The following is a 23,358-nucleotide window of genomic DNA, read 5'->3' as shown; positions in this document are numbered from 1 at the left end:
GATTATCACTCATGTGGATCACAAGGAGACTTTCATGGGTTCACTTGGATACTTTGGCCGAGAACCAAGAAGAGAAAGAAACCCTGACTTTTAAAAGCACGTAATTTGTGTAAAATAATTCAGGTCTAAATCTGCCTAAGCCGGGGCTGCTATCACAAATTTCCACAAACTTGGTAGCTTAGGATGACAGAACTTGATTCTCTTCATATATCAGATGTGCTCTGTGCTCGCCCCAATAGAGTGCTGGCAACAAATTCTTTTGAGGTTAAGGAGACCAGGAAGGGGTAGAATTGCGGAGGCAGATAGAGTTTCGTGGGAAATGGAAGTAGAGTCAGGGTTCTTCAAAGAGAAGAACTTCGGGGATCATCCAATCCAGGAATAGTAAAGGGTTTCCATTTCTGGTCTCAGCTCCAACTGATGGATTGGGAAGCAGCTTCTTGGGATGCCTGTGTTTCTGAGCCCAATTGGAAGAAGTGTTGTATTAGTTTCCTAAGGGCATGGTGACAAATGATCCCAAACGTGGTGCCTCAACACTGTAACATCCTACAGTTCTGGAGGCCAGGAACCTGAAATCAAGGTGCTGGCAGGGCCATGTGCCCGCTGTAGATTCCATCCTTGCATCTTCCAGGCCCCGGCAGTGCCTGGCACTCTCTGGTTCTGGTGACATCACTGCAACCTCGGCCTCTGTCTTCACATGGCTCCTTCCCCTTGTGCCCCTCTGTGTAAATCTCCCTCTCCTTTCTCTTATAAAGACACCAGTCATTGGATTCAGTGTTCCCCCTAAATCTAGGATGGTATCATTTCAAGATCCTCAACTAATTTAAATTTACAAAGACCCTATTTCCAAATAAGGTCACACCCTGAGGTTCTGGGTAGACTCAAATCAACCCAGTACATATGCTGTGATGGTTTAGAAAGCCTGACGTGGGTTCAGGACTGGGCAGGGGGTAGAATCCTGCTTTCTATCTGCCATCCCCATCTAGCCCAAGGCTACAGCTTTACAGATGATGGAACTGAGGCCCAGAGAATAAAAGAGTCTTGACCAGTGTCATGTATCTGGAGACTGCCACAGGAGACAAGAATAAAGAAAGAAGATGGTAGGAGGTGGGGTGGGAGTGGGAGGGCAAGGGATAAAATTGCTGTTTAAATTGTGGGATATCTGATAATTGTATTTGACCATTGTCCAAAGAGGGTCTAGATGGGGCAAAAAATGATTGCCAGCCAATTACAGAGAAAATCTGGCAGCCTTGGAAGAATCAGTACCATTCTGAGGATCAGTTTGCAGGAGACTGTTTGCCTTTTTTTGGCCAAAGGAATGAGAGCTCCTCTCAGTGGGCAAAAGCCTTTCCAGACTGGTCCCTGAAAGCATCGTGCGTACAGATGCCTGCTGGTTGCCATGGTGAATGATGCTGATCTGAAGAAATGAATAATGTGAGCGTTGGGGGCGACAGTGGGATTACTCAGACAGTGGCGAGAGAGACATCAAGGAGAGCCCAGAGCAGAGGAGGGGAGAAGGCTCCATTCCTTCAGCTTTGGTCCACTCTGTCTCTGCCTCTGCAGGCTGCGTTCTAACCAGATCCACCGCGAGCATCAGGTAAGGGACATAAATGACTCTTCTTGGAAATGGAAATGGCTTCTCCTTTCACACTCTGCTTGGAGGACGGCCAGGCAATGGTAATATGAATAGCTAAAAATAGGGGGAATTTAGAAACAGAAGCAGAGAAAGAAAAACAAATAAGGGAGACTGATTTGGTCTCCAAAGCTGAGGATGCTGCTATAGTGTCTTGCCAGAAAGCTCTTAAAAATGTCTGCTGTAGAGAACTCAGTCTGCAAAGACAGCCAGCAGCAGATGTGAGGCAAACAAGAGAGAAGAGTCATGACAAAAAAACGCGATTCCTGATCACCCCTGATGGAAGGGTTTTACAAAGGCCATAGCCTCTGTATTATAAGTAATGAATTAAGCTCTTTTCATTGTGGTCAGAAGTGTGTTTATAGGGATGTGTGGGGTGGAGTGGATGGGGGAGCTTATGAGAAAGGAGACTGATGAAGGGAGCTCAAATAGTCTCCTTGGCAATGACCTTCCCGGGAGGGATCTGAGCACACCTGTCTTGTCCCTTTCATTGCCTGTGTTGCTGGGATGAAATTTCCAACCAAACAGAAGGGAACTATTCCCCTTCCCGAGCATTTTAGTTCACTGTCATCCTTAGAGAAGAAAAACAAGGACTGAAAAATCACTCAGTGCTCTGCATCTCTCTGCCCACCTCCTCTAGGAGAGTGGGCATGAAAATAGAGGGTCGGAGGGAGGCAGGGAAGACAGAAAGCAGCTTGTGATAGAAATCAGTTTGGCTTCATAGCCAATTCAGGTTAAAATCTGGTTGACGGGTTTTTACTAGGTCATTAATATCTAAAACGAAGGCTTCTGTATTTCACGTGACACAGAAGGGGCAGAGAATAGGGCTGGGTAAGACCCGTACATGAACATACACAGGTTGAATGAATACAGCTGTCCCTGAATCATAGGTCAGGGGGAAATTCAGTGGAGGGGAAACACTATGTCTCTAACAGACAGAATTTAAGAGAAACCCCCAAATCTTGAAGATGGTGTTCTCTTACCAAAGCCGTAAGGCTGGGAATCTGAAGAGGGCTCATTTGATTTGTGGAAAAACAGCAACCAGGTCTGCGTACCAACACCTCATTTTGCAGTAACGTCCTGTAACTAAACCCAGCAGCCTTGCATTTGGAAATCCAGCAATTACGGGGCTTTGAGTCTACTTATCAGCCGAGTGACCTCAGATTGCTCACCTATACAAAGGGGACCTAGCTCAGAGGGTGTGACATTTATTATGGCCTGTGAGCATGCAGCATGACACATACTAGATGTGACACAGCAACCACTCACTAACTGCTGGTGGTTAGTATCATCATCGATATTCACATTACCAGAGATACTGAGCAGTAGCAATTATGCTGGTATTAGGAGCTGATTGCCTTGACCTACACAACTAATTTCCTGGGTACGTTTGCCTTTGGACAAACAAACAAAGAAATAAAACAGGAGCAGAGGCATTGGGGAGAAATCAGCTGCCAAGGAGTGATGACGCAAATCTCCTCTCTCACGGGCAACAGAGCTGGGAGGCTAAAATCGCAGTGGGCAGAATGTTCTAGATGACTGACTGAGCTCACAGAACTTGCAGCAAAAGCAGAAGTTCCAGAAGGGATATTGTAGGTGATATAATTGTCTAACTTGGAGGTCACAAACGTGTGGTGACTAATGTAGGGACGTTAATCGGGTGGTCTGATTTCTTTTATTGCCTCTCTTCTTATTTTAAAGGGTTGGAAACAATGTTGTACCTAAAAGATCTCAGCCAGGGCAGGATGAGGCTGGGGGGATGCGAGTGCATCTTTTTCAGGCCTGAAGGCCTCAGGCTTTGACATGAGACAGCCCTGATTTTGTTCTGTCATTTCTTAGCTATACCTTAGCTGAGTAATGTAACCTCTTGTCCTCCATTTCTTTGTAGAATAGGGACAATTATTAGTCTCCATCTTGAATGTGTAATATATGCTGGTATGATGATCATAAATACTTAAGCAAGGGTATGTCACTTTTCACTTTGATTCTGGTTCTAGAATCAGGATGAACATCGAGGTTGGGAACGTTTCTTATACAGGAGCCATCATTTCCTGGTCGTCCTCGGAGCCCTGTCTGGAGGACTATTACCATATTATGTATAGGCCCAACTGGAACAGCATCTTCTCCGGCTATCTTCGCTACAGCTTCCACCACGAGGAGAAAGTGCCTCGAACGATCAGTTCTGTGGTGCTGGAACACCTCGCCCCTTCCACTCTCTACTTCCTGTGCATCAGTTGCAAGAAGGCTGCCTTCCCTTATAGGCACTACTGCACCATGTTCCATACCCTGGATAAGAGTCCACTGGCTGCTGGGAGCTCCCTGGTGGACCCCCAAATTTCCCTTTGGGTGTTGATGGCCATTCTGCTGGCCTGCTTCACAGCCGTCTTAGCTTTTATCTGCCTCCAGTTCTGGTGTATCCGTTGCCATGAGCCTCGATGGTCTTACAGAGCCGGCCACATGGAGGAAGCCAATGGCTTGGTGAGATGGCCGGAGGAGGCCCCAGCTCTTGGTCAGAGAGAGGAAGACCTGCAGGGGCTCCCCCTGGTGGAAATGCCACGCAAGAACTCCGGAGCTGATGCAGAACCAGAAGCAGAAGCTGAAGACAACCAGGATGCAGCAGCTGACCAGGATGCCGACAATGAGGATGCCCCTGATGAGGGTGCCTTACTGGGAGGGGGTGGTGATCATCCCGCCATACTGCCTCGTTTTGGGGAGTGAGAGGTAGGGAGGAGGCAGCCTGCATCATGTAGCTTAAAGCCCTCTATACAGTAGTTCTTTTGTAAAAATGCGTCTCTAGGCTGCCCATTTGTCTCCCCTCAAATGTCAGTGCTCTTGTGGATCGCCTGGGTTGGATGGATGCCCCATGGCAAAGCTTCTCAAGCTGGAAAGCATACACCCCCACGGTATGTCAAAGGAGAAATATGGCGTCTCTTAGGAGCATCCATTTAGGGGAACCCAGTTAGGAATTTAAAATGCTATTTTAATATTAAAACAAACATGAATATATTATGGTAGAGAAAGCAAAATTTGCATGGCTTAAATAAAACACAATACTCTGAGGAAACTTTCGAGTTGATGGTGGGCTCTCTGGGTTATGCTTCCAGGCAGCTGAGGCAGATGTCCAGTGTCCACTGCTGTTGGGGGGATTATTTTGGAAAGGATGAGGAGCCTTGCCCCAGAGTGTCTTCCAGCTTTCAGGCTATCACATAACACCTCGTACCCCACCTTCATTTTGTTTAAACCACAGATTATCTCTACTGTTATTAACAATATTTTTCTTTTGACTCACTTTTCGAACTTAAACTTATTTTAAAAGATAGACTTCTATGACTCCATAAATGAAAAGCCAGCACCCTCCTTCTATAAACAGAAGAGATATAAGAATAAACATAATGAAAACAACATAATATTAAGTTTGACTTAGATCCTATTGCCTATTAAAGCCTCTGAGCTTAAGGTCTGCTCTCTTAGCTTTGATAAAAAGGGAGATCGGAGAGCAGAAGGTATTAAGGCATACTAGCATCAACAGAAGTCTTTCTTCTTGTTATAATTACAAGGTTTGAAAGAGATTTGAAGTGGGAGGTGTTGTTCTTACTTTGTAATTCACTGTTTTTCAATGACATGTCTGTAAGCTACCCAAAATGCTGGCTATAATGTCCCTTGATTTGAGAAAGTTGCTTTGACCAGACTGGCCATCTTGGAGAGGACACCTGCACTGTCCCAGCATCATCCCAAGAGCCTCTAAGTCCACCCACCTGTAGGCCCAAGTGGTGGGAGCTCATTGGTTTGCCACACTTCCTGATCTAGGGGTCCCCGACCTTAGAGGAGTACCTTTTCTCATATATATTCAGTCAAGTTCTTCTTTTCTGAGTCCATCTGTGCTTACTTTTTAAAAAACGGGGTCAAAGGTGGCCATTTCTATTCCATCACGAAGAAAAATGTTGCCTTTGCTGCTGTTGGTTGGCACATTTCACCCTGTCGGTGTCATTCTCCCCTTCACACCCGCAGGGTAAGAAATGGATCTCCTACACATACCACAGTGTTGTGAGACTTTGTGAACACTGCCCCCTGTCCCTACCATGGGTGTGGAAATTCAAGAAGGGCAGAAATGACATCTGTTTTAATCTCTGATATATTCCCAGCATGCAGAATCTAGCCCAGTGTCTGGCCTATAGTGGGCGCTTAATAAATGTCTATTTAATGAATGGCAAAGGACTGAGGGTCTAGAACAGGGCACCATTTGGGAGGTCTAGTTAGGGTCAGGATGTGCATTGTGAACAAAGCAGTAAAGAGAGGGGAGAAGACCTGTCTCTCAGCTCTAGCTCGAGCCATCTGGGATTTCCTTCAAACTCTACCTTCCCAATTGCTTCCTCTCTGCAAATCTCTTATCTTTATGGAACACAAAAAATCCCAGAATTGCAGGATGATACGGCAATGAATCGACTGAGAAACAGGAGGAGATGGGGTGAAGACAAGAAGCCCCACACACCTACTTCCCTGCTCACCTCTGTGACGTGCTCCCCAAACAATTCCCGCCCAGGATCCAGCCCCGCTGGGTCTGCGTTCACCCCCGCGCTTGCTAGTTGTGCACAAATAAAGATGAATCTGCTTGCACTTGTTTCTCACTACTGCCTCTTTATCTCTACATCTTCTTACTTTTCTGATTCAGGAAACACTTTTCTGTTTGCTTTTGCTCACTAGCCCTCTTCGAAGTAGGACACAGGCAAGACTACTCACCTTGGATCCATACAGGTAATAAGGCTGGACGTTGGCGGGTTTATCTCTTTGCGGTTCTTGAGTAAAAGGAATGGCAGTTCGAACAAAACTAGCAGAAGAAAAGAGAGGGGAAGGGCGTTAACCAGGCCCAAAGAGTATTCTTCACGGGACACAGCCTCGCCAGAGCCCCTCCTGACCAGGTGCAACCACACTGTTTCTTAGGTGGTTGCCTATAAAGACACAACTCTTCTGACATGCTCCCATTCATTCCCCTAGTGTCTCCTTTCTATAGATGGAAAACTGCAGCCCAGATTCCCAGGCTAGACTCTGGGTTTATGGCTCGCTTACAAGGACATAGGCAAGAAGTGACAATTGGCTGGGCCTGAAAACGGCCTTCTCTGGGGCTCTGATCCTTCCCTATCCACCCACTTTGGCTTCTTAAGAGCAGGGTTCCACAAACTCTGTGAAGGCCCAGATAGGAAACATTGTCAGCTTTACAAGCCAGATGGTCTCTGTCACCATTACTCAACTCTGCTGGTAGTGTGAAAGCACCCAAAAACAATTGTAGATGAATGAGCACGGCTGAGTTCCAGTAAAACTTTATGAATTTCAAATAATTTTCACTTGTCATCAAATTAGAATTCTTCTTTGGATTTTTTCCCCAACCATACAAAAATGTCAATAGTATTCTTTGCTCATGGGTTGTACAGAAACAGTTGGCAACAAGATGTGGTTTGTGGGCGATAGTCTGCAGATCTCTGCTCAAGAGGATTAAAAGTCCCAAATCTTTACAGAACTGGAAGTCTGTCTTGCTAAGTGTGTGGATTTAGGCTCATCTGTGGTTTCCTCCTAGACCCTTCTATCCATTCAACACATACTAATTTAATACTGGCTCTGAGCCAGGCCCTGAGAGTACTGAGAAGACCTGTAAACACATGCATGTTTGTGTATCCTCATGGCCTTGTGTTTTCTTAAGAAAGAGAGTGTGTGTGTGTACGTGTCAGTGAGGGTGGGGCAGAAGGAGAGGGGGAGAGAGAATCCCAAGCGGGCTCCATGCCCAATGTGGAGCCAAATGTGGGGCTTCTTCTCATGACTATGAGATCATGATCTGATCCGAAATCAAGAGTCAGACGCTTAACCGACTAAGCCACCCAGGTGCCCCTCACGTACTTGCGTTGTGCGTGAATACATCTCACCTCTTCTGTCAGGTTTTGAACCTCTGTGGAGATGAGGGATTAGGTGTATGTCCTCACCTCGGTGCCTGACCCAGGGCTGTGTGCACCTTGCAGGAGACACGCAGCACTTCGTCATGCACATGTATGCCTGTTTTGCATGAATGTGTTCATGCATGTGGATGTCCTCATAAAGGTACCATCTGATCATAAAGCACCATGCAGGATCCTATGTTGGCCTATGGAGTAGTGCACGGTCTGGTTCCTGCTTCTTCCTGGGTCCTGCACGATCTTTCAAGGCACCATTCCCCATCCCATCTGTTCCGCCCTCACCAGGCTCTCTAGGTTCCTTGGAGACTTTGTCTGAAATATTCTTCTCCTGTCTTTTCATCGTATTTATTCCTACTCATCCTTCACATCTCTTCTCAAGCATTACTTCCTCAGAGGAGGAAGCCTCTCTTGAAGTTCCCATCACTTCCCAGACTGGATTAGGTGGTGTTATTTTCTCTCTCATGGCTGGGGGCTTCTTTTCCATCTCCAAGTTTATTGTTTCTAACAGTACATCTATTGTGTGATTGTTGGATCACCTGCATCCTCCTCTAGCCTGGAGGCTCTCAGAGGCAGGAAGGTGTCTGCTTGGTCACCATGGCATCCCCACCTGCAGCACAAGAGGGACTCCAAAAGATGCCTGTTGCAGGAAGGAACTGTTTCCCCCACCCTCAGCCCACCCCAGCCCCCTTGGCCCAGGGAGTCCCTTACCGGTTGGTGGACCCATTGTAGCAGTAGTTGGGGAGGAAGTCGAAGTTCAGCTCCCAGAAGACGTGCAGGGTGATGCGGCCATAGGGGGCAGACACGTTGTGATTGGCCTCCCGGAACATGGCGTCAAAGCTGTCCAGGGTCATGTGCTTACACAGCAGCCGGTGCGTGAGCCGGTTGATCTCCAGCAGCCACTCCAGCTCCTGCCAGAGAGAGCCCATGGCTGCTGAGGACATACACGTATCCTCTACACTTGCACCACTTTATCTTATGGATTCCTTTCAAGCGGGGGAGACCCTCTCAGACAACCTCCCGGCTGCTGACGTGGAGACTAGGCTCCCACAGTGACATGGGACAACACGCTCTTCTTTGGAGGAGGGACTGCCAGACTGTGCTGAGGGAAGCTGCATGCCTGCTCTGGGAAGGGGACCACAGACCAGGTTCAAGTCCCCTGTCTGTACGTCCCTTGGGTGGAAAGCATGCCTGCTTGCTTTCCAGTTCCCATATTGGTGAGGGAAAAGTTCCCCTCTCAGTGTTGCAAGTCAACAAAAGGAAAGGTCTGACTGGCTGTCACCAGAGAATCTGTCTCTGTCCTGCAGAAAGCAACCATGAGTTACCACTCGCTAAGTACTTACAATTAGGTCAGACCATGTGAAGCTACTGGTCTTTTATTAAATACTGTTGAGTATTAGTAGTTTCATATGGTTCAGTTTAATATATGCCAAACAGTATCCTAAGCACTTTATGTGTGTTGACTCATTTAATGCTCAAAAAACCCTGTATGGTTACCATTATGGTTTTCTTTATGCACAGAGAAACTGAGGTTTTGAGAAGTTAAATAGCTTGACTCCAAATCCAGGAAGTTGGGCTCCAAAGTCCGTATTCTTAACCACTGTATACGATAGAAATTTAAAAAAATAGCTGGGGACAGAATGCCCCCTCCTTTGGGTTCCTCTTGTGTCTCTCAGTCACAGGGTTGGTTTCATGTTGGTGAAGGTACAGCTGAAAGCCATGAACCAAGGGCCCATGTGATTGCTTGGAACCCTACCTTCAAGCAGAGAATGGGAGCAAAGTGGACAATATGCAGCTACAACAGGTCACTGCATTTGTTGGCAAGTAAAAGGAGAGTGGACCCCTTTGGGTTGGCTTGGTCCCTTGTGCTGCTGTCAAAAAGAATCAAAGCACAATCTTATGCAGAGAGAAGGCATCCTTCTTTTTGATGCTCTAGGACACCCCCATATTGCTGTGGTGAAGTGCTTTTTTGAGATCCTCCTGTTTCATAGAGGGGACAAATGAGGCTCAGAGGGTGAAGTAATTTGCCCGGGGTCACACAGGGAATATAGAACATGGTTTAGTAGGTGATCCCAGGTCTTCTGACGTCAAATCACATGTTTAGGCCCCTATGACGTAGCTGCCTGGAGTAAAGAAGCAGTTTGCCAAGAAAGCCCTTTGAAAAGTAACAATGGTTAAAGTAAAGATGTTTTACAATATAAAAATTCAATGAACACTGACAAGGGCAGTTCACCAGTGTGGCCAAGCAGTGGGACAGCCAGAGGGCCAGCCTTACTGGTTGGGATGTGGAGTTCAGGTGTCTATGGTCACAGGCTGCAGCCCCATATCAGGGAATCAATTTTATTTTCATCAGCCACAAGACCCTCCCTAATGCTGGTTGGGGTTCAGAGTGTGGTCAGGTAGAGGCCCCAGACTATGCTTAGAATCTGAGAGATTTGCCTTTCTGAAACTCAGATTCTATGGCTCTAAATTGGGAGTATAGAACTGCATCAAAGCTTGCGAACCTAAATGGCTATAGAGGCCAGACAGCTCAGGCAAGAGAGACAGTCAGAAGCAGGGGGGATTCCTGGGGCTGGGTCTCTGTGGCAAAACGTCTGTCCAGATAAGGGTGAAGCTGCCACTTAACTCCATACAGGTATTACCTCTTCAGAATGGGCTCAGTGATGACAGATCCCAGGGTCTTTCAAAAGAAGGGGAAAATCTGGATTTTAGTTCTGGAATGGCAACTGGAAGAATATGTTTCCAGTCACTGTGCACCGTGAAGCAAATGAAGGGAAGAAAGAGAAAATCACCTCTCTGCTTCTGTTAGGGCATAGCCAGCTGGACTATTATTTTTGTTCCCATTCACTTAGAATGGGTAAAATAAAATAAAATAAAATAAAATAAAATAAAATAAAATGAGTAAATGCTAATGATTTTATTTCCGAGCTCACTGAGTCCCTTGGTACACTGAGGTACTGTGTTACTAGGCAGACAACTGCAAATAAAAAACCAGGGAACAATTTCTGTTCTAATGCTCTGTGATTTCAAGAGCCTCACAAATGTGTATCAGTGTTTACAAGGGAGACCAACGGAGGGAGTTCTTAGCTCTGCTGATGGGGGTGCTCCTAGAAATGTAGATCTACTTCTTCCATCATGCAACCGCACCGAGATTTTTGTTATATAGTTCAAACTGTTTTGGCATCAGCCATGTTCTTCTGGCCTTTAAATCATAGGAGGGCACCTGCCTCTGGGATGCAGAACCCAGTGCATCAAGGCACAGAAGGTTTACAAGGCTATGTGGGTGGCTCAGGTGCCTTCTGAGAAGGTCTGAATTTTCTATAGTCAAGCCAGTTTACTGAGAGCAACGCAGAGCAGCAGAACTGAAGAAATAAAACACATTATGGGACAACTTCTGTGAAAGAGTAGAAAGAGCTCTTTGGTGGGAACCAGAAAGACTGAGTGTCAGCCATATTGGACCGCTGACCTGCTCTGTGGCCCCAGGTAGGCGAGAAGAACAGGGGTCTCAAAGTCAGGTGCAGCAAGGCATGGAAGGTCATACACAGGAATGAAGTGCACCAGTGGGGCTCGGGGCAAGCTAAAGAGAGCACAACCCGCCTGATGGGATCGTCTAGTCATTTCTAGACAATTGTTGCCATCTGGAAAGGCTGGTGTGATGTTGCCAGAGCTTCTGCAGTTTTATTCAAATTCTTCCAAATGTTAAATGTTGGCTCAAAATTTCAAATGTGCTCTATAGCCTAAACAAAACACAGCCTGCAAGCTGCCAGCCCTCCAATTCAGCATCAGAGCTCTCCGAGAATCTATTTGCTCAGCTGTGTAGGATGAGGACAACTGGCTTGAGAAATCCCTGCCACCCTCCCAGCTTGGCATCAAGCCGCCTTCTCATCTCAGAGTGGAGTTTCTAAGGTGGAGGGAAGGGCTGAAGGGAGCACATTCCTCAGTTTGTTTCTCAGAAGAGGCAGAAGCTTCTGAGCCAAGGCCAGTGAGGGCCTCCCGACCCCACAGGAGACAGCATCCCTGGGGTCTCCTCTTCCTGGGCTTCACAGGAAGTGGCTACTCTCCTGGGGGCTGCCCTCACCTGATAAACACCAGCTTTCACTGCTTGTTTTGATTTTGTTCCCAGCTAAAAGAACATTCAGTGCCTTTCAAGGAGTGGGAAGAGGCTATGGACACCCACCGACACCTCAAAACAGATTTTCCATGAGATAGGCTCATTCATTACTGGACAACAAGAAGATACAGATAAACAACAAAGATGAAAACAAAAATCCCACCACTTGGAGGTAATCACTGCTAACATTTTGGCATAAACAAAGAATAATCTCCTCCTTCCTTCTTCCTTCCTTCCTTCCTTCCTTCCTTCCTTCCTTCCTTCCTTCCTTCCTTCCTTCCTTCCTTCCCTTTCTTTCTCTTTCTCCCTCCTTCCCTCCCTTTTCTTTTTCTTTTTTCTTTTCTTTTTCTTTTCTTTCCTTCCTTCCTTCCTTCCTTCCTTCCTTCCTTCCTTCCTTCCTTCCTTCCTTCTTTCCTTTCCTTTCATAAAATCCATTTCTTAAGATAGATCTCCCAGAAGAACATACGCTATATTATAATCTCTTAAAGTCACTGACCCAGGACTTAGGTGAGCATTTAAGGGGCAAGTCCTCTTAAGAAATGCTACTGAAAATTCACTCTGAGAATGTTTCATTGTTAGCCCCAAATTTCTATGCTCCTCTCTTCTTCTTCTTTTTTTTTTTATAGAAGTTATAATTTATTAAGTGCAAAGTACTATGCAAAGCTCTTCCAGGCTGTAAAGAGTCATCCTTATAAAAATGCTATACTGTGAATTCTAATATTCCTCCATCATGAGATGGGGAAACAGGCTGGTAGAAGTGAAGTAACTTGCCAAGACTGCCCAGCTAGTATGTGGCAGGGCCAGGACTGGGACCCTAGCTAGGTCTTTCTGACTCTAGACCCTCATTCCTAGTCACCGTTTTTTGTTGTTGTTGTTGTTGTTATTGGTTTTTTTTTTTTTTTTTTGTTTTTAACCACTTTGTCCACCTAAGAAAGCAAATTTTATTTTGAAATAATTTTAGACTTTCAGGAAAGTTGTGAAAAAGCAGAGCTCCTGTGTATCCTTGACCCAATTTCCTCATGTTAACATCTTACCTAATCATAATTATCAAAAGTAGGAAATAAACATTGGTCCAATTCTATTAACTAAATGACACCCCTTATTCAGATTTCATCAGATTCTTCACGAGGGTCCTTTTGTTTGTTTTGGATTCAATTCAGAATCTCACATTGCATTTAATTGTCATATCTCCTTAGTCTTTTTCAATCACTAACATTTTCTAATCTCAGTCTTGTATGATCTGGATGCTTTTGAAAAGTATTGTTCACTTTTTTTTTTAAATGCGATTTGATTGGAATTTATCTGATATTTTCTCATGATTAGGTTGAGAACATGCATTTTGGCAAGAGTACCACAGAAGTATACATAACAGGGGATACATGAATATCTGTTAATACTGGTGATGTTAATCTTTGATGCTTGGTTGAGATGGTATCTGCCAAGTTTCCCCAGTGTACAGTTATTATTCTTCCCTGGAGTTAATAAATATTTTGAAGAAGATAATGTGTGCAAGAATCCTGCTTCTTCATTTTTTTTTTTTAATTTTCAGGTAATTTTTAAAATTATAGTAAAACATATAACATAAAACTTACCATCTTAAGCATTTTTTAAAAATGTTTATTTACTTATTTTGAGAGATAGAATGCAGGTGGAGGGGCAGAGGGAGAGACAGAATCCCAAGCAGGCTCCACACTGCCAGTGTAGAGCCTGACACAGGGCTTGAACTCATGAATCTGTGAGATTATGACCTGGGCAGAGACTAAGAGTCAGATGCCAAATGGACTGAGCCACCCAGGTGCCCCCACTTTAACGTTTTTAAGTGTATAGCTCTGTGGCATTAAGTACATTCACATTATTTTGCAACCATCACCACCATCTGTCTCCAGAACTAATTTTCCTCAGCCAAAACTCTGTACCCATTAAACACCAATTTCCTAGTTCCCAGTAATAAAAATCCCACTTTTTGTCTCTATGAATTTTAATACTCTAGGGACCTCATAATAAGAGGAATCATAAAATATTCTTCTCAAAGCTCTGCCTACTAATTTCAGCATTCTTTGCTGGATTTTGCTCACAACAATTGTCACCATGGTGCTTTAATGGTGATTTTTTATTTCTCTCATTCCTTCCACCCATCTGCTTTTGAAAGCATTAAAGTCCTCCTTTGATTCACTTCAGGACTGGTCAATCAAGTGTATTCTAATTCCTGGAGAAGAAGAGTCAGCAGAGAGTAGCTCAAATTACTGTTTAATAGAAGAAAGTAGGCCTGTCCCATGCTTGTGCATCAGGACCAACTACATAGTATGCAGGTCCCAGTGCAAAATGGAAAAGTGGGAACCTTGTTAAAAAAATTATTAAGAATTTCAAGATGGCAGAGCATTAAAATTTCAACATCAGAGCATTAAAAAACCAAGCACAGAGCCCTTCTGGGACCTACACTACTGCACACCCATGACACCCTCACTGTTGTGCAACCTTCCCTAGCTCTCAGAACCACCCCCCTACTTTCTTGATTCTGTAGAAGCCCAAAGGAAAAGCAGCTGTGCCCCAGCATTGGTCATCTCAGAGATCTCAAGGCAATCAGGAGGGTAAGGTGACTCTCATTCATTTCTTGCTCTATTCATTTGGGAAAGAGACTCACTGCTTCTCTTTAACTAGCTCAGTACTAGGTTAACAACACTTGTAGCTAGGCTTCAAGTCTAAGGAATTCCAGACCAGAACTCCCATGGGCCCCCTGTCCCTTACCACGATGGAAGTCAGGTCCTCACTCTCAAAACGGCTGATGGCCTGGTCCAAGGATTTATACATGGCAGCAGAGATACGCTGGGTAATGAGTCTGTTTAAGTCAATTGATCTACCCAACAACTGCATGGAAGAGACAGAGAGAAAAGTTACTTAAGGTTCTCACAGGCACATGACCACTAAATGCAATGCACTGATAGAAAATTGGATTGAAAGCATAAAGGACATTACTAGGACAAATGGGGACTCTATGCAAAAAAGAGTATTGTCAAATTTCCTGAGTATGATAATTCTATTTTGATTATGAGACAATGTCTTCATTCTTTGGAGATACATGCTGAGGTATTCATGAGTGAAGTGTCATCACTCTCTCGAATGGCTAAGAAGAGTACATATATTTAAAGGAAGTCAGAGAAAGCCTCTCGAAAGCAGTTTTGCTGAATGGTCATGTATATTTAAACATATATATATTAATGTTATATATAAATATATATTTTTATAAATTATATATACTATATATTTATATATTATATATACTTAATTCCTATTTATAGATTATATATTTATTTACTATTTATATACTACTCACTATATATACACCGTATTTATAGTATACATATCATACACTATTCACATATTTATATACTATTTATCTGCACTTTTTATATCTGTATGTGTGTATGTGTGTGTGTATATATATATATATAAAGTATATGTACATACACACACATACATATGTATACACACAAACATATATTCATATATTTCACTTTAGTAGGTGCCTAATAATTATTCTTAACCATTTTATTTCTTTTACTGTATTTGTGAGAGAGAAAAAATAAGTATATAAGAGAAAGTGAAGCAAATGTGGTACAACATTAATAATCATGGATCTGCCTACAGAGTATATATATGTTCATGGTGTTATTCTTTCAACTTTCCTGTCAATTTGAAATATAAACAGTGGAGCGAAAATGTGATTCATTCATACTGTAGGAAAAGGCTCAGGACAGGCTCTGGCATCCCATGCAACGCTGGCCTCCTACATTTAGCCCTGAGGTTCTTCCTGCGTCTGTCCTGCGTGCCCTTATGGGGATGAGTGTAGAAGCACGAGAATGAAGGGCTGATTACAGCATGGAAAACAGAATTTAGGATAATTTCCATCAGGGCACACACACAGGGATTATTGCAGATGCTATGCGAACAGCAATAAACAATTACTGAGTGCCTGCTGTGTGCACTGCACTTTACTAGGTGCCCAAGGATTATTCTTAACTTTTTAAAATTTAATTCTTAACTATTTTATTTTTTTCGATTTCCCTTTTGGGAGATTTTCTACCAACTAAGACCCCTTACAGCCATCATGTGCACATAAAAGCCCTCAGTATTTAATGTCCTGTAGCTAATTCTGACTGCATCAGTAACTAATAGCTGTAATTTCCTGAGAGGTTGAAGGAAAAGCATTGAGCTCCTGCTGTTGACAGAAGTGAAGCTCGTTCTTTTTTCTCTCATAATTCTGTTTTGCTTTGATTTCTCAGAGCAGTGAAAATGTCCAGGGTTGCCAGGGTAACCCTTTCCTCCCTACCAGGGGTACTTCTCAGCCATGGCCCTTCACCTGGGTCTACTCCACAAACACCGTGGCCCACGTACCAAGCACACAAAAGTCATGGCCTAGAGGCCGTTTCACCACTGCTTGGCTGACAGCAGGGCTTAGGAGTTGGGTGGCTGGAGCATCTTGTATTTTGCCTGCCTGGCTCATGTTAACATTTTAAAGCAGGGAGATGTTTCTGAGCTCCTGGCAGCATTTCCTCTACATTTGCAGTCAAATGTTAACAGAAACCAACCTCACAAGACCAAACTGTGATTTCTAGCATGGGTTTGGCTGACACAATTTATTTCAAGCATGAAGTAGCCTGCCTTCCCTTAGACCAGCATTTGCCCATTTCTGAGCGGCAGTCCTGATGGAAAGAAGTGAGCCACAGCTTATGACAAGAAGACTAAGACTCTGTTGGCTACTACGCCACAGAAGTGTCCTAGGGGCAGAATGAGAAGCCTAGAACTTGAACCATGCGATGCCAATGCCTCTTTGTTATTTGTCCGATTCTGTGGCTGTGCTATGCCCACCACGGTCAGAAACCCACATGGGTAGTACGCAGGGTGGACAGTGTTTAGTCCTGATCTCTGATCTCCCCACTAACTTCATAGCTACTCTCTAACCTGTCCCACCTCTGCTCCGGCTTTCTACACCATACCTGGACATGTCTCTGTTTCAGCAGCGTTTCGTAGCGGTTGGACGGCGGGTATGGAATGATGACTCCATAATTCTTACACTCGGCCCTAAAACGTTTATCCAACAGGACACTGAAGGGATAAAAGTTGAATAAGGCCAGTAAACATGATGGTGAGTGATTTCCAATCACCCAGCCACATCTGTTTCAGACTGTAGGATCTACTCATGAAGCGTTATTTTATGTATTTCAAATAAAACTATTTTCTGCTTTAGAGCAAAGTTCGGATTTCTTTTTAGCCACAAAAGCTCAACATGAAGCAGAACTTCCAGGTTAAAGGCAAGCAACACAGAAGTTGAGTCACCTCCCTCTTTTATTCATTTACCAAAAAAGCAACTGAGTGCATGCTTGCCATATCCCAGGGAACATTCTGGTACTGGGGATACAAAGTTCCTGTCCTCATGGAGCTTACTTCTGGTAAAGACACTGACAGCTAAATAAATAAATGGAGAAGTTAAATAATTTCATGCAAGAGAAAATACCGCATAGTATTTACTACTTCTCAGGTGCACACATGCATGTACACAGGCATTTTAAATTTCACGACAACCTTATGAGTTAGATGTGCTATTATTATCTTTCACACTGAGGTACAGAATGCAGAGTGATCGTGCTCTGAAAATAACAACACAGGATCATTTGGTATTCGGAGGTCAAAGACAGCGTCTCTAAAGCAATTTTGCTGGATGGACACCTAAATGTTAAAAATGGAAAGATCTGGGGGAAGAGTGTTTCTAGCATTGAAAAAAAAAAAAGCTGGTCCGTATGGATAAAGGGCAGGCATGCTGGAGACCAATGGGCAAAAAGGAATTTACAAGGTTAATCTAGGGGCCAGATCACATGGGACTACATCAGCTGCAGTAAAAAAGCTAGGTATTTTCTAGATGTCAGTGGCAGCCATTGAAAGGCTTTAGGTAGGAAAGTGACATAATTTAAATGTACACTGTCCAGCATGGAGAGCAGCCACCAGCTACAGGAGCCCACAGAGCACCTGCAACGTGGTGAGATGTGCTGGAAGTGTAAAACACACACTAGACTTTGAAGGCTTAGGGAAAAAAACAACGAAAACTATCTCTTCAACAATTTTTGTATCAGGGTGCCTGGGCGGTTCAGTCGGTTAAGCGTCCGATTTTGGCTCAGGTCACGAAATCTCGGTTTGTGAGTTCAAGCCTTGCATCGGGCTCTGCTGTCAGCACAGAGCCCACTTCGGATCCTCTATCGCCCCCTGCTCCACCCCCCACACCGTGCGCTTGCTCTCTTTCTCTCCCAAACATACATAAAAAACATTAAAAAATGTTTTTATATTGATTTCATGTTGAAATTGTATTTTAGATACATTGGATGATAGAAAATATATTATTAAAATTAGGGGTGCCTGGGTGGCTCGGTCGGTTAAGCCTTGACTCAGGCCAAGGGCTCAGCTCAGGGGCTCAGGTCATGATCACGGTTTGTGGGTTCGAGGCCTGCATCGGGCTCTGTGCTGACAGCTCAGAGCCTGGAACCTTCTTCGGATTCTGTGTCTGCCTCTCTGCCCCTCCCCTGCTTGTGCTCTCTGTCTCTCAAAAATAAATAAACATTAAAAACACTTTTTAAATTAATTTCACCTGTTTATTTTTCCTTTTTAAAATATGGCTACTAAAAAATTTAAAATTACATGTGCGGCTCACATTTGTGGTTGCACTATATTTCTAATGGACAGCGCTGATTTAGATCATTCTTTCCTTCCTGTGCTTTCTTGGACTCTCCCAACCTCTCTCAGTCTCCCCCAGCCACCCATATTTTTGGAAAACATTCACCTTGTAGGGAGTAAGTAGTATAGATTAAAGGCAGTATTTTAGATAAGAATGTTTTATAAACTAATATACAGAGGATCAGGGTTTGACAAGTCTGGGTTTGTGTACACAGCATATTTGAAATGAGAATTATTTTAGAGACACTGGAAGCCCTACTCACTGTTCTAACCACTTCTCATTCAACCCAGACACGTGCTAAGTGATTACTTTGTGAAAGACTATGTGTTTGGTGTGTTTTCCCAGAAAGTATTTTCCATCATTAAGAGCAGCTCACTTCATTGGATGTGCATTCTCTGTTAACAGGAACTTGTGTGCTCTGTACATCAGCTTCTCTTTGAAATATGTCAGAGCAACTTTAGCTGTCAAAAGCAAAATGACGCAAATTCCTTGCATAGAAAGAAAAATAATTTCTGTTGGTTAAGTAACTATTCTTGATATTACTGGTTTATAGACTTGGATTTCCAATAAGAAGAGAGACACCTATTTTGAGGTTTTTCTTGACCAGTTCTGTTACGGGTTCCTGCAACCCAGGAATTCACGGGCATCTAAATCAACACACACCGCCAATCAACACCAACAAGCCTCGAACACTTGACATGTATCTTACCACAACTTCCTCACTGGTCTCCTATCTGACCTATATTTATATACCCATTACTTGCTCACCACCAATCCATTCTCCACATTTTTATGTTTTCAATAGGGCAAATTTTTAAAAGTAAAAACTGAGGTCTCTGTCATACTTTTGAAACCATCCCGTGATATTCTATTCCTCCTAGGTAAATGCCTACAAGCCCTGTCACCTGAGCCCTGCCTACCTCTTCAGTTTCATCACCCAACCTGCCTCTTCTTGTGGTCTGTGAATGAGGCCTTTACATGTACTAATTCACATTAATTGTCTCAACTGCCCTATGGAGTAAGTGTGTTGTCAATATGATATTTCTGCCACAGGGACTTTGCAAACAGTTCCTTTGCCTGCAATTTCCTGTTCCATCCTTCACTTTTAATTAATGCCTACCAATTTCAGATAAGAACTCAAATGTTCCTTTCTCAGGATAGCTTTTCCAGTTCCTCACCCCAAAGACTAGTTCAGGTTTAACTGTCACAGATCCATAAATTCCCATGAACTTTTCCTTCACAGGGAGCATGTAACCTCCCTTGTCACTGTGCTTTCATCAGTTTTTATTAATGTCTGTTACCCCCCACTAGACTGTAAGCTCCATGAGGTGCAGCACCAAATCTGCCTATTTTCCTTTCTCCGTATTTTAGCATCCAGTCCAGGCCCACAGGATCGCTCCAATTTCCTTAGGTGCTAAAGAAGAAGAGAGGTTTTTTACAACAGGAAACTATGTCTCACAGGTGGCAGTCTAAGAAAGCTTGTTGCTCACGGCCCTGGGACTCTCCTACCTGCCAGCCATGGCTTTGTAGTAAGCAAAGATCTGGTCCGCCAGCTTGTAGACAAACTGATCAAAGCACAGGTTCACCTGGTGAAAGGGAAGCAGGAAATGTCAGTGGTGTCTGTCTGGCTTTATCATAGAAGCTTAGACGACTGAAAGGGTCTTAGAAGCTTAGACGACTTGGGTGGCAGTGCATGTTGCGGAGCAAGAGACTTTGAACAGCAACAAAAGAAGATTTTGTGATTCAGTTAAGAAGTTTGGCCCTTCCTCTCAAGGTTTTTAGCTAGGCACAGAGAAGGCAAAGTCCAAAAAGCTCTGGAGGAACTGCCCCTGCCTCTGGTCCCCTCCTGGCTGTTTGGAGGTGGCCTGCCCAGAGGCAATGCAAGACAGATCTTCATATCCCCTGCAATTACTCGTATCAGCCAACCCATTCTCTTTCCTGCTAGACTTTGTCTTTTCCTTTCACTTTATTTTACCTTGCTTGACAAATGAAGAAGTTGGTGGTCACTGGAAACTGAAAAATCTATTTTTTTTTTTTTTTTTGCAAACTTTGTTTAAAAACCTTTGGATCTTAATGCTTCTGGGGTCATCTTGCCATTTCAGTGTCTTGTCACATAGGTGGCAGACTGTGATGCTCAGGTGAGGCGTTCATGTCAGACATAGGATCAAAACCAAACCCTCCAGTGATGGCCAGAAACAGCCACAGGTGGGACTTTACTGAGCTGGGGCTGCGGTGGGGGCAGAGCGCCATGTGACTTCAAAGGGAACAGAGCGTATTTACGTGACTTCTCTTCCATTCTTCTCTCCCCAAATTCTCAGCTCCTTACAGTTAATTCTTTATCCGAAGAGCTTTCAGGTTTTATCTTACACCCCAGATGCTATTCTGAACATAAACCACAGAGTTGGGTGCAGCTCTGTCCTCATTTGCAGGTAACCAAGGCCTCTGCCCCAGACTCTGCACTTCAAAGGTCTCCAGGGGATGTTCCAACAGCTGAAGAACCTGCAGGGTCAAGGTGTCCCCCACTCATACCCTACGCTCCCCTTCTAGAACCAGCCTTGAGTATCTTTGCTCCCAAAGCCCAAGCCCCTTTTAGGCCTGTTTGGTGTTTTCCCTGGTATCAGCCCTGAGGGTGGACCGCACCTTGGGTGTGTGTACCCCTAGGGCCGTTGGTTAGCGAAGAGGGCCGCAGTTTGAGGGCAGCGATAGCAGACAAAGTTTGGATATCCGTACCCATGCACATAAGGCCCTGTATAGGGCAAAACAGAGCTTGGGGACGGGAACAGAAAGGTGGCAGGCTACAAGCTGGGGTCTCAATTTGTGCTTTGGCCCTGGGCCCTCAAATGTTACCCAGGGCCTGGCTGTGTGCTTTTTTTTACATTTATTTAAAAAATCTCTGGGGCGCCTGGGTGGCTCAGTCAGTTAAGCATCCGACTCTTGATTTCTGCTCAGGTCATGGGATTGAACCCTGCGTCCGCCTCTGTGCTGACGGTGTAGAGCCTGCTTTGGATTCTCTCTCTCCCTCTCTCTCTGCCCCTCCTCTGCTCGTGAGTGCATGCTCTCTAAATAAATAAATAAATAAATAAATATTTAAAAAAATCTCACTTGGCCACATGACACTCTAGGTTTGTTCTGTTTTCAACCTGTTGGAGAACACAAGTATATAAGATCTGTCAGAAGATGGAGTTGTCAAAGCCAAGGTACAACCAGTTAACTTGTCTCCAGGAATCTTTCTTCCCAAGTTCGTACTCAGGAGAACAGATCTGTGTTGGGGTCCATTAAGGTTTTCAACTCCCATAGACATTGGAGGGTTGAGAAAGCAAGAAGCATCTCTACTAGATTTTCTCTGAAATACGTAAACTTTCAAACTAAGTTAGTGGTGATGCTAATCCTAAAACAGTCATGTCCTTCCTTTATAAAGAAGAATGTCTTATGTTTCTATGACATTTTCCCCTAGTTGGCCCATTCTGTGTTTATATAGCCCCATGCAGTTAAGCACAGTGCAAACTATCATTCCCATTTCCAGAAGGCAAAATTACATTTCAGTAACCATCACTGCCATTTGCCTCAGGCTCCTGGTCCTTGCACGGGGCAGGACTGTACCTCCTCGCTCCTCTTTGAAAAGGAGGTGCAGTCATGTGACTTGCTTTGACCAACGACATGTGTCACTTCCTGGTGGAAGCTTTGAGTACCAGTAACACTTCCCCCTGGCATGGCAATTAGTGAATGTTCCAGGTGGGTCCCAGCTTGAAGACCACATGGAGCAGAGCCCCCAATCAATCCATAATGGAGAAATAGACCTTTGGTTTCAAGGTACTAAGAATTTGTGATTATTTGTTACTGGAGCATAACCTAGCTTATCCTGACCAGTACAGAAATAAAGCTATCGAATGACTCTCTAATAAACAGCTTTAATGGTTGAGAGGATGGTTACTTCAGTCCTACTAGTACTAGAAAGTGACTCTGTAAGCTGTGTGACCTTGATGTAATAACTGACCACTGTAAGTCTAAGATTTATTATTTGTAAAATAGGTAGTAGCACACACTTCTTTAAATTGCTACAAAGTTAATTTGATAAGTCTCTCTCTACAGTGCTTATCCCTGCCCTTGGCAAAAGGCAGATATATAATAATTGATAGGTGGTATTGCTGTTATTATTAGCCAAATAACCCAACCAGACCAGACCCAACAGAAAATTGATTTTACCCCTGCATTACTATCATCTGCCATCCCTTAATATATTTGAAAAAGAAAGACCATCATCCTGGTCTGGGTCCTTTTCGATGGTCATGATGTTTGTAAAGATCAATCTCCATATGGTGAATGAGATTATAATAGTGCTGCATAGTGACAGATGGTAGCTACGCTTGTGGTAAACATAACATAACATGTCAAGTTTTAGAATCACTGTGTTGTACACCTGAAACTAATGTCACATTGGGTGTCAACTGTCCTGCAATTAAAAAAAAAAAAGTCATGGGGCGCCTGGGTGGCTCAGTCAGTTGAGCGGCCGACTTCGGCTCAGGTCACGATCTCACTGTCCATGAGTTTGAGCCCTGCGTTGGCTCTGTGCTGACTGCTCAGATCCTGGAGCCTGTTTCAGATTCTGTGTCTCCCTCTCTCTGACCCTCCCCCGTTCATGCTCTGTCTCTCTCTGTCTCAAAAAAAATAAATAAATGTTAAAAAAAAAACCACAAAAACTCATAAAAAGAGATCACTCTCCAGAACAAGTCATTGATCCCCTACTGCTATGGTCTGAAAGCGTATGCTCCCGCCAAATTCTTATGTTGTGACCCTAACCCCCAAAGGTGATGGTATTAGGAATCACCTCACTTTGGGAGGTGATTAGGTCATGAGGGTGGAGCCCTGAGAAATGGGATTAGTGCTCTTATAAAAGAGACCCCAGAGAGTTTGCTCACCCTTTCCACTAGCAAGGATACCACGAGAAGTCTGTGACCCAGGA

The 23,358-nt window shown here is 44.1% G+C and overlaps 2 protein-coding genes across 7 annotated transcripts in view; one reads left to right on the top strand and one right to left on the bottom strand.

The window, feature by feature from the left end:
- CYFIP2 (cytoplasmic FMR1 interacting protein 2) overlaps window positions 1–23,358 on the bottom strand; it is a 129,119-nt gene that overhangs the window by 48,882 nt on the left and 56,879 nt on the right. For all 6 annotated transcript variants that reach the window (XM_040443222.1, XM_040443238.1, XM_040443231.1 and 3 more), the window contains 5 exons: window positions 19,908–19,984; window positions 16,672–16,780; window positions 14,423–14,542; window positions 8,278–8,477; window positions 6,368–6,455 (listed from right to left, as the gene is read on the bottom strand). In XM_040443222.1, the coding sequence (XP_040299156.1) occupies window positions 6,368–6,455; window positions 8,278–8,477; window positions 14,423–14,542; window positions 16,672–16,780; window positions 19,908–19,984 (594 nt within the window). The remainder of the gene's footprint in view (window positions 1–6,367; window positions 6,456–8,277; window positions 8,478–14,422; window positions 14,543–16,671; window positions 16,781–19,907; window positions 19,985–23,358) is intronic.
- On the top strand, window positions 1,108–6,244 carry FNDC9 (fibronectin type III domain containing 9). Its single transcript, XM_040443254.1, has 2 exons — window positions 1,108–1,594; window positions 3,628–6,244. The coding sequence occupies exon 2, from the start codon at window positions 3,635–3,637 to the stop codon at window positions 4,346–4,348; it is 714 nt and encodes a 237-aa protein (XP_040299188.1). The 5' UTR covers window positions 1,108–1,594; window positions 3,628–3,634; the 3' UTR covers window positions 4,349–6,244.

This window comes from Herpailurus yagouaroundi, unplaced genomic scaffold, assembly GCF_014898765.1.
Source record: "Herpailurus yagouaroundi ecotype Mexico unplaced genomic scaffold, PumYag 29, whole genome shotgun sequence".
In the NCBI taxonomy this organism is placed as follows: Eukaryota; Metazoa; Chordata; class Mammalia; order Carnivora; family Felidae; genus Herpailurus; species Herpailurus yagouaroundi.
Note: the sequence above shows the minus strand (reverse complement) of the source record. Positions and strands in the feature narration are given on the sequence as shown.

What these genes read in the sequence shown, in the direction of transcription:
- FNDC9 (XM_040443254.1), top strand. Translation starts at nt 3,635, where the DNA reads ATGAACATCGAGGTTGGGAACGTTTCTTATACAGGAGCCATCATTTCC.